The following is a 13369-nucleotide window of genomic DNA, read 5'->3' as shown; positions in this document are numbered from 1 at the left end:
TCCAAATTAAAACAGACTGCCTAAACAAAATTGGTTTAAATATGAATGGTCCTAAAAAGAAGGGAAAAAGAAAATTATTACACTATTATTCTATTTATTTCCATATATCTTAACAGATATAGCATTCTGTACTTTGAGTGGTTGCTCTTTTACTAGTTATTAGAGAGAAATGTCATTAGCAGGCAAGCTAACAAGCACTGAAACAAAAGGAAAAAGCCAGATATACTAGTGTAAGTACTGCTTATGCTATGATATATTGTTCATAACAATTGTGCATACATATTAAAAAGATGGGTCAGAAAATCAATTAGTCTGAACATTTTTTCAGACAAAGAAGCAGATTTGTGTGCTCATTGACAGTGCAAATTGTGAAAGGATTTGGAAACACTTCAAGGACTCCAAAGCTGATTTGTGTCCTGTCTCTTAGGCAGTATAGTCAAAATCAGCAGTATCAAGTAACACAGATCCAAAAATCCCACCATGAACTTTCCACTTCTACAGAAAAAAATATTCCATGCCACCAGTGGGACCACTTTGGTCACATTACTTGGGATGAAATCCAAGTAGAAACGTTCAACAGCATAGCTGATGGAGTTACGGCTTGGTGTCAACCCACACCTAGATTTTTGACTGTCTTCTCAAAAAAATCAGACCAACTGACAAGGCATACTTGTAGCAAAGTGCATACAACAGTTTTTGTGAGAATCTTATGAACTTTTAATACATGTTAAAGAGGTTAGTAGATCCTTCAAAATAGTACAAGTTTTTGTTGCCAGGTTCCCTCCTGATTGGTTTTCAAACCAATCCAATGATAGCAACATGTTAGTCTGCTTGTGACAGATTTCTAAGTCAGAGTTTCTTCTTTCAAAATGAGTTATATTCCACACAGAAGACATGTTATTGCAGATTTAATTTCAGTTCAGAAATTATTTTTATGTATGAAACAAGAACTTCAGTACCTGCTGTGGTACTCCATAGCTGTCCTTGTTTATAGGTTGCAGGATTATTATAGTGCGTAGGATTGGAAAAGATCACCTGGTTACTGAGTTGAGATCCCTGCAACTGTTGCCACCAGAGAACTAGCTTAAAAGCATCTGCAGAGAATTTAAACATCATGGACCTCAAACCACTTAAAATGGTCCTTCACCATCAGGAATTTACAAGCATGAAAAGTTCACTACTGGGACAGTAAGGAGGAATTTGGAGTTAATGAAGTAGTTCAAGGGTTACGAAAACTTTGGATTATAGCAGTGTTACATAAAATTGCATCTCTTTAATAAGTTGTATTAAAGGATATCTGACTAGAACTAGATGACAGTTTTTATTAGTATCCCATTTCTTTTCTTTGTACTGCATCCTATCAGTAAACTAAAAACTCTACTACGCAGAGAAATTAAATGATATTAACACATTCTCAACACATTCTAAAACTTGACAAGAAGGTTGTCAAGTTTTGTCTTAGGCACAAGCTATCATCCTGGCTTTCATCCCAGCATCAAAATCCGGCCAAGCATATTTCTTCAGAAAGCTTTGTTTTGCTTTCCTTGTTAATTTTAAAATATGCATGACAACAATCTAGTATATGGATTTCAAAAAGGTATAGATAGCCACTGATAATCACAGCAAAGAGAGTTTTAACGTATTTTCTTCAGAAAATCTTATATTATGTGCTGCTATTAAACAAGTCTACCAGTCTTATCTGCATGAAACCCCCAAAAGGCGGACAGATATTTTCAGTACTGGACTAGATTCAATATTCTAAACACTTCTCTTTGTTGAAACCACTTCATCCTACTTAGCATGCCAGCAAGTTGTCTAGAACCCTCTCCCTCTGCAACTCTGGGAAACAGAGGTGACAGCCACAGTAACTGCTGACAGAAATGAGCAGAGGTGAGCATTCTTCTCAATCTGACAGTGTTAGAAGACCTGCCTGCATACCACAGCGTTCCCCCAGCTTCACACAGGAATCGCAGGCAACCAGGCAGGCATAATATGAACTGTGGCAGTGTTTAGTCTGATAAAACCCCTCAGCTGCATGTCTCTGGAGAAGAACAAAAACCATTATTAGTAGCAATTTTATAAGGAAAAGAATATCTAGTACAGTCATTCTGCCATTTCTCAACAGGTTCTCTTGTCTTGTCAATGCACCGCCTAATCAGTAGTACACAGCAAAAGAGCACCTTCTTTCAGAAAGGGTATCTGTTTGTTGCCCCGAAACGCTATGATCAACTCTAAAACATCAGTTGGTGAAATCTAAGGATCTGAAGGCCTTTCATCTAGCTTTCAGTGATGGCTCAGAAAAGGTCATTTAAAAGCTGTGCAAGACACAAGGCCTGCAGTTTTGTTTCTCCAAACATACTGTAGACCTGGTCTTTTTTAATGCTATCTATTTTCCAATCAAAAGTCACAAATGAATTGTCCAGACAGTCCCAAATGACTGGCCTTCCTTTGTTAAGAGGAATATGGACCCAGGTGTTTTGTTGTTACTACTCTCAGTGAACCTAAATGACTGCGAAATTGCACTTAGGTTAAAATGCAAGTAATAAAACTGTAGTAAGGAGGGTGATCACGCCCATCCAAACACCACAAACTTCTTTTTCAATTTTTATGAAGAGTTTGTCTCATTCCTATGTCCACTGTGTTGACTATACATTTCTCAGCATGCTTCAGACCTCCTAGAATACTATTAAGAATGACATTTGAAAATTACCCAATTTAGCAGATTACAGTTTCAACTTCACCTAAATGAAGTGTATGGCTAAGGAACAATTACAGATTGCTCTCCAGTTCTATTTTTCCCCTGCACGTAAGTAAATGACAACACTGTCAGCTCTTGAACCAGAAGCAAAGGTTTGTTCATGTCTCCTCTGCAGACAAGCCTGGCCCTCCTCAGAATATAAAGCTTACAGATGTTTGGGGATTTAATGCTGCCCTGGAGTGGACACCCCCACAAGATGATGGCAATGCACAGATCTTGGGCTACACAGTCCAGAAAGCTGACAAAAAGACAATGGTAAGAAATTGCACCAAGTCCGTGAATTTCTTTGGAGTTTAAAAAACTGCTTACTCTGGGAACATGGAGATTTAAGGAAAACTGCTAAATTCACGACCCTTCTCTAGAAGGGACAGATAACTCTACTTAGAAGGTGGAATTACACTTTTTGCTTTGAATTATATTTTTGACAAATGCAGGGAGAAACTGAAGGGGAGGGAGAAACTCAGCTGCTGGCAGTCTTGTATGTCAGTCAAAGTGGAAAATGGCTCTTCTCAGGGAAGGCCCCATCAAGGTGTCATGGCCTGAGGAGACACCTTGCACCAGGTTCCCCAAATGAGTACAAATGTAAAGAGTTTTTTCTCAAAATGCAGTTATTCATACAACTACCACATCAGCCAGAAAATATAAGAAAACAGATGAGCAGGAAGGAACGCAATGTTCATTTCCCCAGCTACTGTTAAATACCTGTCTACCTGTCCTTTCCTTGTAGTAAGAAGGATCTCTCCACAGCGTGTCTCATCTCTTATAACATCTTTCTAAACAGTGCAGTCTCGTTACAGGAATGGTATACTGTTTTTGATCACTACCGTCGCACAAACTGTGTAGTGTCAGAACTGATTATGGGAAATGAGTATTTTTTTCGAGTCTTCAGTGAAAATTTGTGTGGATTGAGTGAAACTGCTGCAACCACTAAAAATCCTGCCTATATCCAAAAAACAGGTAACATTTATTATTCAAAACAAAGATTGTAAAAGCTGATTCTATGATTCTATTAGTAAATGGAAAATACAATATTACTAGATGCACTACCAGAAGTATTTTCATTACTTAGTAACTAGCACATATGAGGTATTTTGGCGTCAACAACCCTTACCAAGTAGGGTTTCTGTACTAATATGAACATCTATTCAAAAATATTTAAACACATTGTCTTCCTAAACTATATTATTTTAAGAATATAATACAACTAGGAGATTATACTTGTATTCTAGGGTTAAAAGTTCAAGATCTCTGTGGTGAAGACTTCCCCTGCAGACATGGTTTTCACATTTTTAACAAAAGCAGAAATCCAGTCACTGCCAGAACCTTTTATTTTAACTAAAGCATTAAATGTATTTAAAGTTAACTAAATTTAAAGATTTATTACATCATTAGTGTCAGAGCTTTCAAGCTTCCCTAAATCAAACAGGCAAATAAAAAAGGCAACTGGGTGGTACAGAAGTCACCAGAACTGAAAACACAGTTCTTACTATTTTGTTTCTTTGAATTGCAGGCACCACTTACAAGCCACCTTGTTACAAAGAACATGACTTCTCTGAACCTCCTAAATTCACTCACCCTTTAGTAAACCGGTCTGTGATTGCAGGATACAACACCACGCTCAGCTGTGCTGTGAGAGGAATCCCCAAGGTACAAAATACATCAACTGTCACTGATATTGCTTCAACAGGCTAAGAAGCTGACTTTGGATTTCAGGCCAGTTCAGTGTAGTTAAAGTAACTATATTAAGAAAACATGAATGTCCCTGAATTATTGCCTCCTAGAGATAGCATTTGTGTAGTTGTGTGCAGAACCAGAACAGGGGAATGATCCACAGGAGTATCTTTATATCTTCTTCTCAGTATTTTTCATCTGTTTTCCCTCCCCAAGTTCACCAAATACAGTGAGCTAGAGTGCAATACAGGCAGAATGGGAAGAGCAAGTGGGGGGGGAGGGCAACATACCAGTGGAGACAGAGGAAGAGGCAGAAAGAGTCACAGCTTATGCTAACCCTGCCATTTAAAATTTGTACATAAAATCTACTCCCTAAAGATGATTAAAATATATATATATATATATATGCGCATCTTGCCACAATGTATATCTTGTTCTCTTCAGTCTAAGAAAACAGCGGTTAATGTAACACTGTTCCATTAACCTAAATAATGCAGAGGACCACCAGTTTTTCTGTTGTATCAATACACCCACATCACGTTCTGAGAGTCTGATGAGTTATTTTGTAAAATTACCTAGGAGGTGTAAAGTGGTTTTTTTTGCGGGGGAGGGAGAGGAGTCTTTTTTGGTTTTGTTTTTTGCTTTTGTTTTGAATCTCAGAGGAATATTTTCTCACTCATATCTGTTGAGGCCTCTGCAGAGAGTACAGAAAGATGTACTTTTTGTTTGTTAGAGTCAGGAACAAGCAGTAAGAACTGTATGAACTAGGTGCTAAATTTAGGTTTCTCAAAAATGGGAAATAGACTTTTTGTCTGCAGTGAAGGAATTTACCGTATTATGACATAATCTTGTCATAAATCTAAATAACAAAAAATGCAGCACACTTTTCCTTCCCCCTTCTGGTTGCTTATTTCCACCTCCTCTCCCTTCCTCATGCCAGCACAAGGATTTCACAGCTAAACAGCAAAACATGTAAGATCACAGCTTGTTCAATTTAACTTAGGAAAAAAAAAAAAAAAGATTAACTCAATCATTTGCTCAGTTCACTGGATGAAGAAGGAGCTCCAGACAAAAATCAAATACAAAAAAGAAGCACAGCCACATAAATAGCTGCAAAATAACAAAAACAGTATAGCAGAAGAAACATGAGCAAGTATGGGCAAAATCCATCTTCCAGTAGCTGCCCCAGCTTAGATTAATCATGAAATTACAGTGTTAGTAATGATGTTCCCTCTTGCTTAGCTGACCTATTTGGTTACCTATATGCACTTCGTTACGTTTGTATAGTTTTAAGTAAGATTCTAAGAACAACTTCATATTTTACAGCTATTCAGCACAGTAGTCTGAGGCTTTTAAACATAAGCCTGCTAGCTCTTCCTTCCACATTAGCACAAAATACAAATAGTCCTCATCCTTCATACCTCATACTCTTGAAGCAGCTTTTCCAGATACATTTCTGTATTTGCATTGCCCAAATTAACCATAACAAAAAAACTTCTGTACCTAACGTAGAACTCAACAGTAGGACATTTTCACAGAGAGTAGCTTATGTTGATAGAGCTTTCCAATCTTGAGTAACTGCAGATTAAGTATAGTATGGCACAGTATGATCTCTATGGCATGACAGTCACCGCTTCAGCAGAGATATTTTTGCCCTGCTAGCAGTGCTGAAATAAAAGACATATACCCAGAAAGATAGAAATGCTATACAAAAGGATCCAAAAACATTTGAGTCAGGGAAAAAAAAAAAAAAGAAAAAAAAAGCTATTATCTTTAAATAAAATTTTGAACGCTAAAATTGCTAAAGGTGTGCTAAATGATTTGGAAAATCTTTTTCCAGTGCAAACCAAGGCATCCCAAATTGGCCACATTCTAACAATTCTGCTCTGATAGTCTATGCAGTTAAATTCTCCTTATGTAAGATACCAGAAAGATTCTAATTAGTTAAATATGCACAATAAAATAATTCCCAAAGGGATGAATTTGTAGCCAGTGCAGGGTTATAAAAATTGCAATAAGATAGGGTACAGAGCTACATGTTCTACGTGTTATTAGAGAGTTAAAGAAAATACTGAACACTTGAATCGTTAGTTGCATGAGTCTGAATGAGCAGAATATTGCTCATTCAGAAAATAATTCCTTGAAATTTCCTTGAAAAATAATTAACATTGCCATGTAATATACAGTCCTCGTAATGCACAGACATTTTGTGGCTAAATTAAAGTTGCTAGACCATAAGTCTTTCATTTTCTGCTTTCTTTTTTTTTTTTTTTTTTTCTTTTGTGTTCTTCAGCCAAAGATATACTGGTACAAAAACAAAGTGGATCTCTCTGGGGACGCCAAATACCGCATGTTCGGTAAACAGGGTGTGTTGACCCTGGAGATCCGGAAACCTACTCCATTTGATGGTGGCTTTTACACCTGTAAAGCTGTTAATGAGTGTGGTGAAGCTGAAATAGAGTGCAGACTGGATGTCAGAGGTAATCAGATGAACGTTATGCATAACACTAATACTGCAGTGAAGTAACAACAATAATGGGCATCTAAAAAAATTTACATTCCCCTTTATCTAACACTATCTTTCTTTATCTACATCTGCTAACTACGCACAAAAGCAAGATTGTATTTTTCATGCTAAGTTGTTACAACAGAATTAGATTACTTGCTAGGTAATACAGAACTTAAGGTAGATAACGTTTCTGACTTGGTATTGTTAAAGAAGGTATTTACCACTGGAATGGAGGTCTACCTAAAACACCGCATTGTGGGTAACGTAACACAGGTAATCCTTTGAGCTATATATACTTTGTGCTTGCAAGTGTTTAATTCCTTGCAATGACTCCAAAGTCACTAGCTGTTAGACATATGTAAAAGGTACTACGTGCTACATCACAAACAATTTTCAGGTGGGCATTGATAATTTGTTATCCAAAAGGACAGGAAAAAATGTCACATGTTTACACCACCGTAAAGGATATTGACTAAACATTTTAAAGCAAATCCACTACTAACATATCTATTTGTCAATATAAACTTATATGGCACCACTTTAAATGTTCATCAAAAACAGGAAAAGTTGTGAAAGTGACCTGTAGAACAGACATTGGCAGAGATCTGTCTTCAGTATAGCAAGCCTGAAGGTATTTCTACACAGGGTTTGATATTTCACTCAGCGTTAAATCAGGGATTAGCGCACAGCACACCCTGATATCCTTGCTCATTTGGGTCCTGGAAGGAAGCAATGCAGCTCTGATGAACTTGGTCTACGAACTCTGAAAAGCCTACCTAATGTATATGTAGCACCTTCTTAAGGCATGTACACTACTTTCAGTACAACAGCTACCACAAGTAGTTCTGTTCAGTGCAATACTGTACATTGTGGACATGGCTCAAAACTTACTTTTATCACCTTCTGAAGCTTGCTTCAACATAAATCTCCTTAGGATCAGCACAGATCAAAACAACTATGAAAAAGATTCCATATTTCCCCTTCAGCACCAGGTCTCAATTTAAAATTTGCTTCCCTTTAAATCTGATAACATATTTTTACATATTTTTTCATCTTCCAGTACCTCAGTAAGACTCTGAATCTAAATTCATCTGCAAGTCAAGGTATGACTCACAATCATTCATCTGGATAAAGGAACAATGGGTGTCTGGTTAAATATAATTTTAAACAATCTTTAGTTATTCATGTTACAGACTTCATGGAATTTTGATAATCTGAGGGAGGGGTGCATGTTCTGATTTCTGTCTGCTTTTAATAATTATCCTGCGATCACATTCTTGCAAGACAGTTTGATTTAATGTCAATATTTCACAGGTCTCAATCTTCGATACACTGTGTATTGTGTATAAATCTGTAAGAATAACAGAGTACTTCATTTTTTTTCCTTAACTCATTATAAGCACTCCATCTAGAAGGTATGCTATTTATTAATATAGAGCTAAGTAGTATCAACAATTTCTGTGCATTACTTTAATCAAACATAGTTAAAATTACACTGCATCTATTGTAAGACTTTTTAAAAATGGAAGTGCTATAATAGTTAGTCTATTAATGTATTCAACACTAAATACTTTCTCCCATTCTGTCTCAGCATCAGAATGGAATTTGAAGAGAAGAAAAATGAAGAAATTAATGAAGGATAACTTCAGTTACACGAATCCTGCTTATCTTAAGTCATTTGATACATGTGTATTGGGAGGTAGGGGTGTATTGCAGTGTCCTGCTTACTCAGCATATTTTCCCATGATATTTCCCTCTTTTCATACATCTGTTTTAGTTTCATTGTCCCTGTTTGCATGTGAAGATAGTCAGGGAAAGAATGAAAAAATTTCCCCATTACATACATAAGATGTCTGAAAAAACAAATACTAAAATTACAAGTGAAACCAATCCATTCCTAATGTCTGAAACCAGCATAAATTCCCCACTTTTGCAGTTTTCTCTCCATTTTTTTTCTCAGAATTCTGAGATGTTTCATAAGAAACAAGTAGCTCAGAATAATGAAATACTCATGAATTATCTCTGATACTGAATCACCTTTTGTTATGTCAATCTCTGCACAACAGAAAGTAACTTTCATTCCTTCTGCTTTTACCACTAATGCTTGAAGTACCCACTTCCATGCTCTTGAGAAGATTTTTATAGAACCACGTCTGAAACACACCATTTGAAAATCTATGGGTTAGGCTACTGTTGTGCTTTATATAAAGAATAGATTATTCGATAATTACCCACTACTGTTTTTCTAGTTTTTGAAAAGACACCTGCACAGACTTCCAGGTATTTTATGTTTCTGCAAACAATCACAGACATCACAACAATGTACAGAGATAATTCCGTACATCAAATGAAACAACGAAAGATGTAGAGGAAGATTATTTGCACAAATATATACATAAAAAAGCATGTAATGAATGCAATGAACTTACTGTCATCAATTATTACTGAAGGATTTTGAAAGTCTATGTATGGTATGTATATCTTCTTGCAGATAATTATGTATAATCAAAAATAATAGCATTTCTGGCTTCTCACCTACCATTTTGAATAGAATTTGTGGGTTGAGGTTTTTTTGGTTCTTCAATAGTCTCTGGCTGGAAAGTATTCTTTCATGAAATCACAGTACAAGAGAAAGTGGGAAGATTAAATTAATCCAGGAAGCATTATGCTTTTGAAAAAAACAACACAAAGAACAGAAGTAACACTTACTCCCCTACCTCCAACATGCCAGTAGAGAAGGTAAAGTGTGTCCGACACAGCATGTTAGTTGCACTACACAAGCAATTATGTCTTCATAATAAAAACACTTCTTTAATTAGATGTGTATTTTGGTTATTTTATTACAGTATCAGAACAAAGAAAGATAGTCTACTGAAACCAAAGTTAACTTGCACAAGGTCAACATTTTTCTGCTATACATTGCTATTATTTGACAAATAAATAAAAATGATGGAAAAAAAACACAAACGAGTTTACACTGTTTTGTTCTTTCTTCTTCTGAGCAACACTATTATTTTAAAAATAAGGCACATATCACATGTAAAAGTCAGAGATATGTTCTGTATTACAAATAACTTTATTACCTATTAGCAGAATGCTAAGCGGTCTTAAAGGATCAACCCAGCAACTGTGGGATCTGTCTACTGAAAAGCAGAGACTGAATTGCAAGAGCTTAGATTACAAAGGACAGTTTATCCTGAAGAGAATCAGGTGCTATACCAAATGCATTCTATTATCAGAAAGGTGTTTCAAAAAGAGAGTACTTTCATGCTGTAATAGGGTACAAGATTGAAAGAGTACAAAAGTAAATCAAAAGTCACTACGAAAATGGAATTTTCCACTTGATTTTTAGCTATTCAACGTGAGCATAATGCTTTTAGGAACAGCAGTACTTTCACAAGTGAACATTTATTTCCTCGGTGAAAAGAAGTATACTGCAAATTTATGCTTTCAGAATGTCATTTTTTCATGAAATTTTGTTTGAATGGTCTTCAAATACAAAATTCTACCACATATATATGAACACAAATCCAAATCTGAAATTACAATAGAAGTAGTACACTCAAGTTAATTTTTTAAAAATTATTTCTAAAAATGTGAATCCTAAAAAATGAAAATTCAAGCCACTCCTCACACAGTCAAAATTGAAAAAGGGAGAAGCTGCGCGTGCAAGATCCGAACTTTCTAGCAGAAGTTCTAGAAGAATCTTTAGAAATTTGTGTGTTTATTACTTTTTTCCAGTTACCCAGTATTGCAGTTTGTTTCATTACTGATCTTTATTACATATTTAATTAATTGATCATTAACTTCATGTTGTTAGTAAATATATAAATTACTTTCATCCCAATCTAATTAAAGCTACATAGACCAAGCAGCTTCTCCCAAACATAGCTGGCTAAGGACAATAAAAGTATTTCAATTTTTCCCCATCACACCTGGAAGACTATTTGACAAATTATGATTTTAATTAATACTTTCTTGTGGGGGATCTCCTCTGCTACAAAATCAGATGGAGTTACGGTCTCTGAATGTAATGGCAAATATTTGTACCTTGTAGTTGTTATGTACTGTTAGAAGGGCTGAGGAAGGCATTTCCCTTTTTTCTCTTTTCTTTTTTGCAAATTTGCAAGGTATAATCAAGTATAAAAACGTTATCAACAAAGACCACAGAATTAAAAAAAATATTACTAACTGCTGTTGTCTAAATGTTACATCTAAATCTGATAAGGAAATACTATCCTGGCAAAGGCAAGTTTCACTCAGTAGTCTTTACAGAAGCCATAAAATGGAATTAAAGTGTCAAATACAAGCAAACCTTACCAGAACTCCTCATTTTCTTTACTTAAGTGCAATCCTTTTTTTTTGTTTTTTTTACAAGTGCAAATCTTGACTGTTATTCTACAAGAGAAAAAATAAACGTAAAATGAGTTAATGGCTGACCATCACTTCATAAAAGTACAATAAAAGGAAAAATAGTGTATAAAATCCAGGAGAAAGGGGAAAAAAAAATCAAAACCCAAAGTGTACCATGCTTAACTACAAAAAAAAAAATCCTTCAAGTGCAATTCTAAAATTGAGTAAACTTCTCAGTAATGAAGATTCCATGACTACACCACTTATTTTCTTACTAATTAATCAGATTTTAAAGCACTACCCAAATCTTACTGAAAAAGTATAAAACTGAGCTCCTCTTCAGGCCACTCACAAGCGTAACTTCATGTCTGCGATTTTTTTAATTTATTTTTATTCTCCTTTAAACGCTATCACCTGACTTTTGGGCAGTGACAGAAGCACGTTTTGAGAAGTACCCCTCAGCGCCCTTCTGGGGAACGGCTGACTGGGCTCTCTTACCACCACCGGCGGGATGGCAGGGGACTCCCGTCCCATGTGGCAGCCACCCCGCTCCCGGGGCAGCCCGGTTTGTGTCCATCAAGACATGGGGACACGTACGTAGAGCGGAAAGGGGGAAAAACTCCACGATCCCTCGCAGCCGGGGCCAGACGCGGCGCCGCGAAATGGCGGCGCACCAGCCCTCTCCCTTCCCGCGCCGCGCTGAGGCGAGGCGGCACGGCCCGCAGCGGGGCCCGCCCGTCCCCTTGCGAAGCTCGAAGCAGGTGGAGCATAGAAGTACTGCTGCCTTCCTCGCGCTGAGGTGGCAGTACTAAAGGAAGTCGGATTTAGGGTGTTTTTTTGCAAATAAAAACATGTTGTTTAGTTCATGAGTAATATCTGTCATGTCCTTAACGCAGTCAGCACTTGACAATGTAAATGCCAACATGCACACATGACAGGGAAAAAGAGAGACGTACGCACAACTGTACCAAGATCAGAAGATTACCAGGTGGATTTATCACCTTAAAATTAGATCAGTTCTGTCATAGTAATGGGGAATATTTCCTCAACGTTGCTTTTTTGACAGAAGAGAGCCCAGTTTTTGTCATGCTTGGAGAGCACAAGCAGGTTCAGTGTGACTACACTCCTGTCATAAATCACACACATGGCATATTTCACATTTTTCCTTCACACGGTAACTTTAAATGGATTTTAAAATAAGTTTCCAGGAGGCCCCTCTTGGTCTGAGAGAATATTACCCAGGTTTGTAAAGCCTGAACAAAATCATTGCGAATTGAGTGTGGAGGATTAAGGTAAGGGTTGCTAGATTTCATCCCATCCCAATGGAATGTTTAAAAAGGCATAAAATGCCTTACTGGCCTTGAGTATATCTTCCTGTTCCCTCTACAAGAGGGGATAAACTTTATCTGGAACCACGCCGACAGCATGAATAAGAACAAGTACAGGAGTAGGCCTGTTAGTACCTCAGCACTTCTGTTTCCAACCAATTAAAGAAAAAAAAAAGCCACAAAACTGGGCTGCCAGCTTGGCTGGTGTTTAATACTGCTACTCTGCAAGAGGCATCAGGAATCTTTACTGATTTTTTTTCTAAGCTTATTATATGAAATTATTTATAAAAATTAAATTTGACTCATTGAAGATTACAGTGAAATGTCAAGAGGTCAAATGAGAGCAATAAGATGTTGATAAGATGGGAAAAGATGTTTTTGGAAGTTAGAAAAGTCATTTATGCTGCCTTTATCACAGAGTTTCTTTGAAATAAAATCGTTATACATGTTTAGGAGAGACTTTTTGTCACTGTCTTAGAGCATGTTTAGAAATAAAGCCATTCCCGTCTCCTTACAAATGAATTTTTTAAGAACACTGCTGAGATTAAAAATAGCCCCACTGATACCTTTCAAGTGCCCCTCAACCACAGAACTCTATATTAGGGCAACAAAGGCTGACAGCGAGATATCCTTCACTTGTCTTTGAGCAGGGTCCATACAGCAGTCTGCATAAGTAATATATCTTAAAACAGGTTGAACTGGTGAAGGTTTAAAAGAAACAGATAAGAATAGCTTCATTCTTGAGGTCCT

At 36.7% G+C, this 13369-nt stretch overlaps 1 protein-coding gene across 1 annotated transcript in view; it reads left to right on the top strand.

Annotated features, from left to right (window-relative positions):
• Positions 1–6956, top strand: part of MYBPC3 (myosin binding protein C3) — a 56997-nt gene extending 50041 nt beyond the window's left edge. Inside the window, exons 30-33 of the mRNA XM_035550183.2 lie at positions 2874–3013; positions 3556–3715; positions 4269–4405; positions 6723–6956. Coding sequence (XP_035406076.1) covers positions 2874–3013; positions 3556–3715; positions 4269–4405; positions 6723–6956 — 671 coding nt within the window. The remainder of the gene's footprint in view (positions 1–2873; positions 3014–3555; positions 3716–4268; positions 4406–6722) is intronic.
• The last annotated feature ends 6413 nt before the right edge of the window (positions 6957–13369 follow it).

Source organism: Cygnus atratus, chromosome 5 (genome assembly GCF_013377495.2).
Source record: "Cygnus atratus isolate AKBS03 ecotype Queensland, Australia chromosome 5, CAtr_DNAZoo_HiC_assembly, whole genome shotgun sequence".
Lineage (NCBI taxonomy): Eukaryota > Metazoa > Chordata > Aves > Anseriformes > Anatidae > Cygnus > Cygnus atratus.
This window is presented reverse-complemented; position numbering and strand designations above follow the sequence as displayed.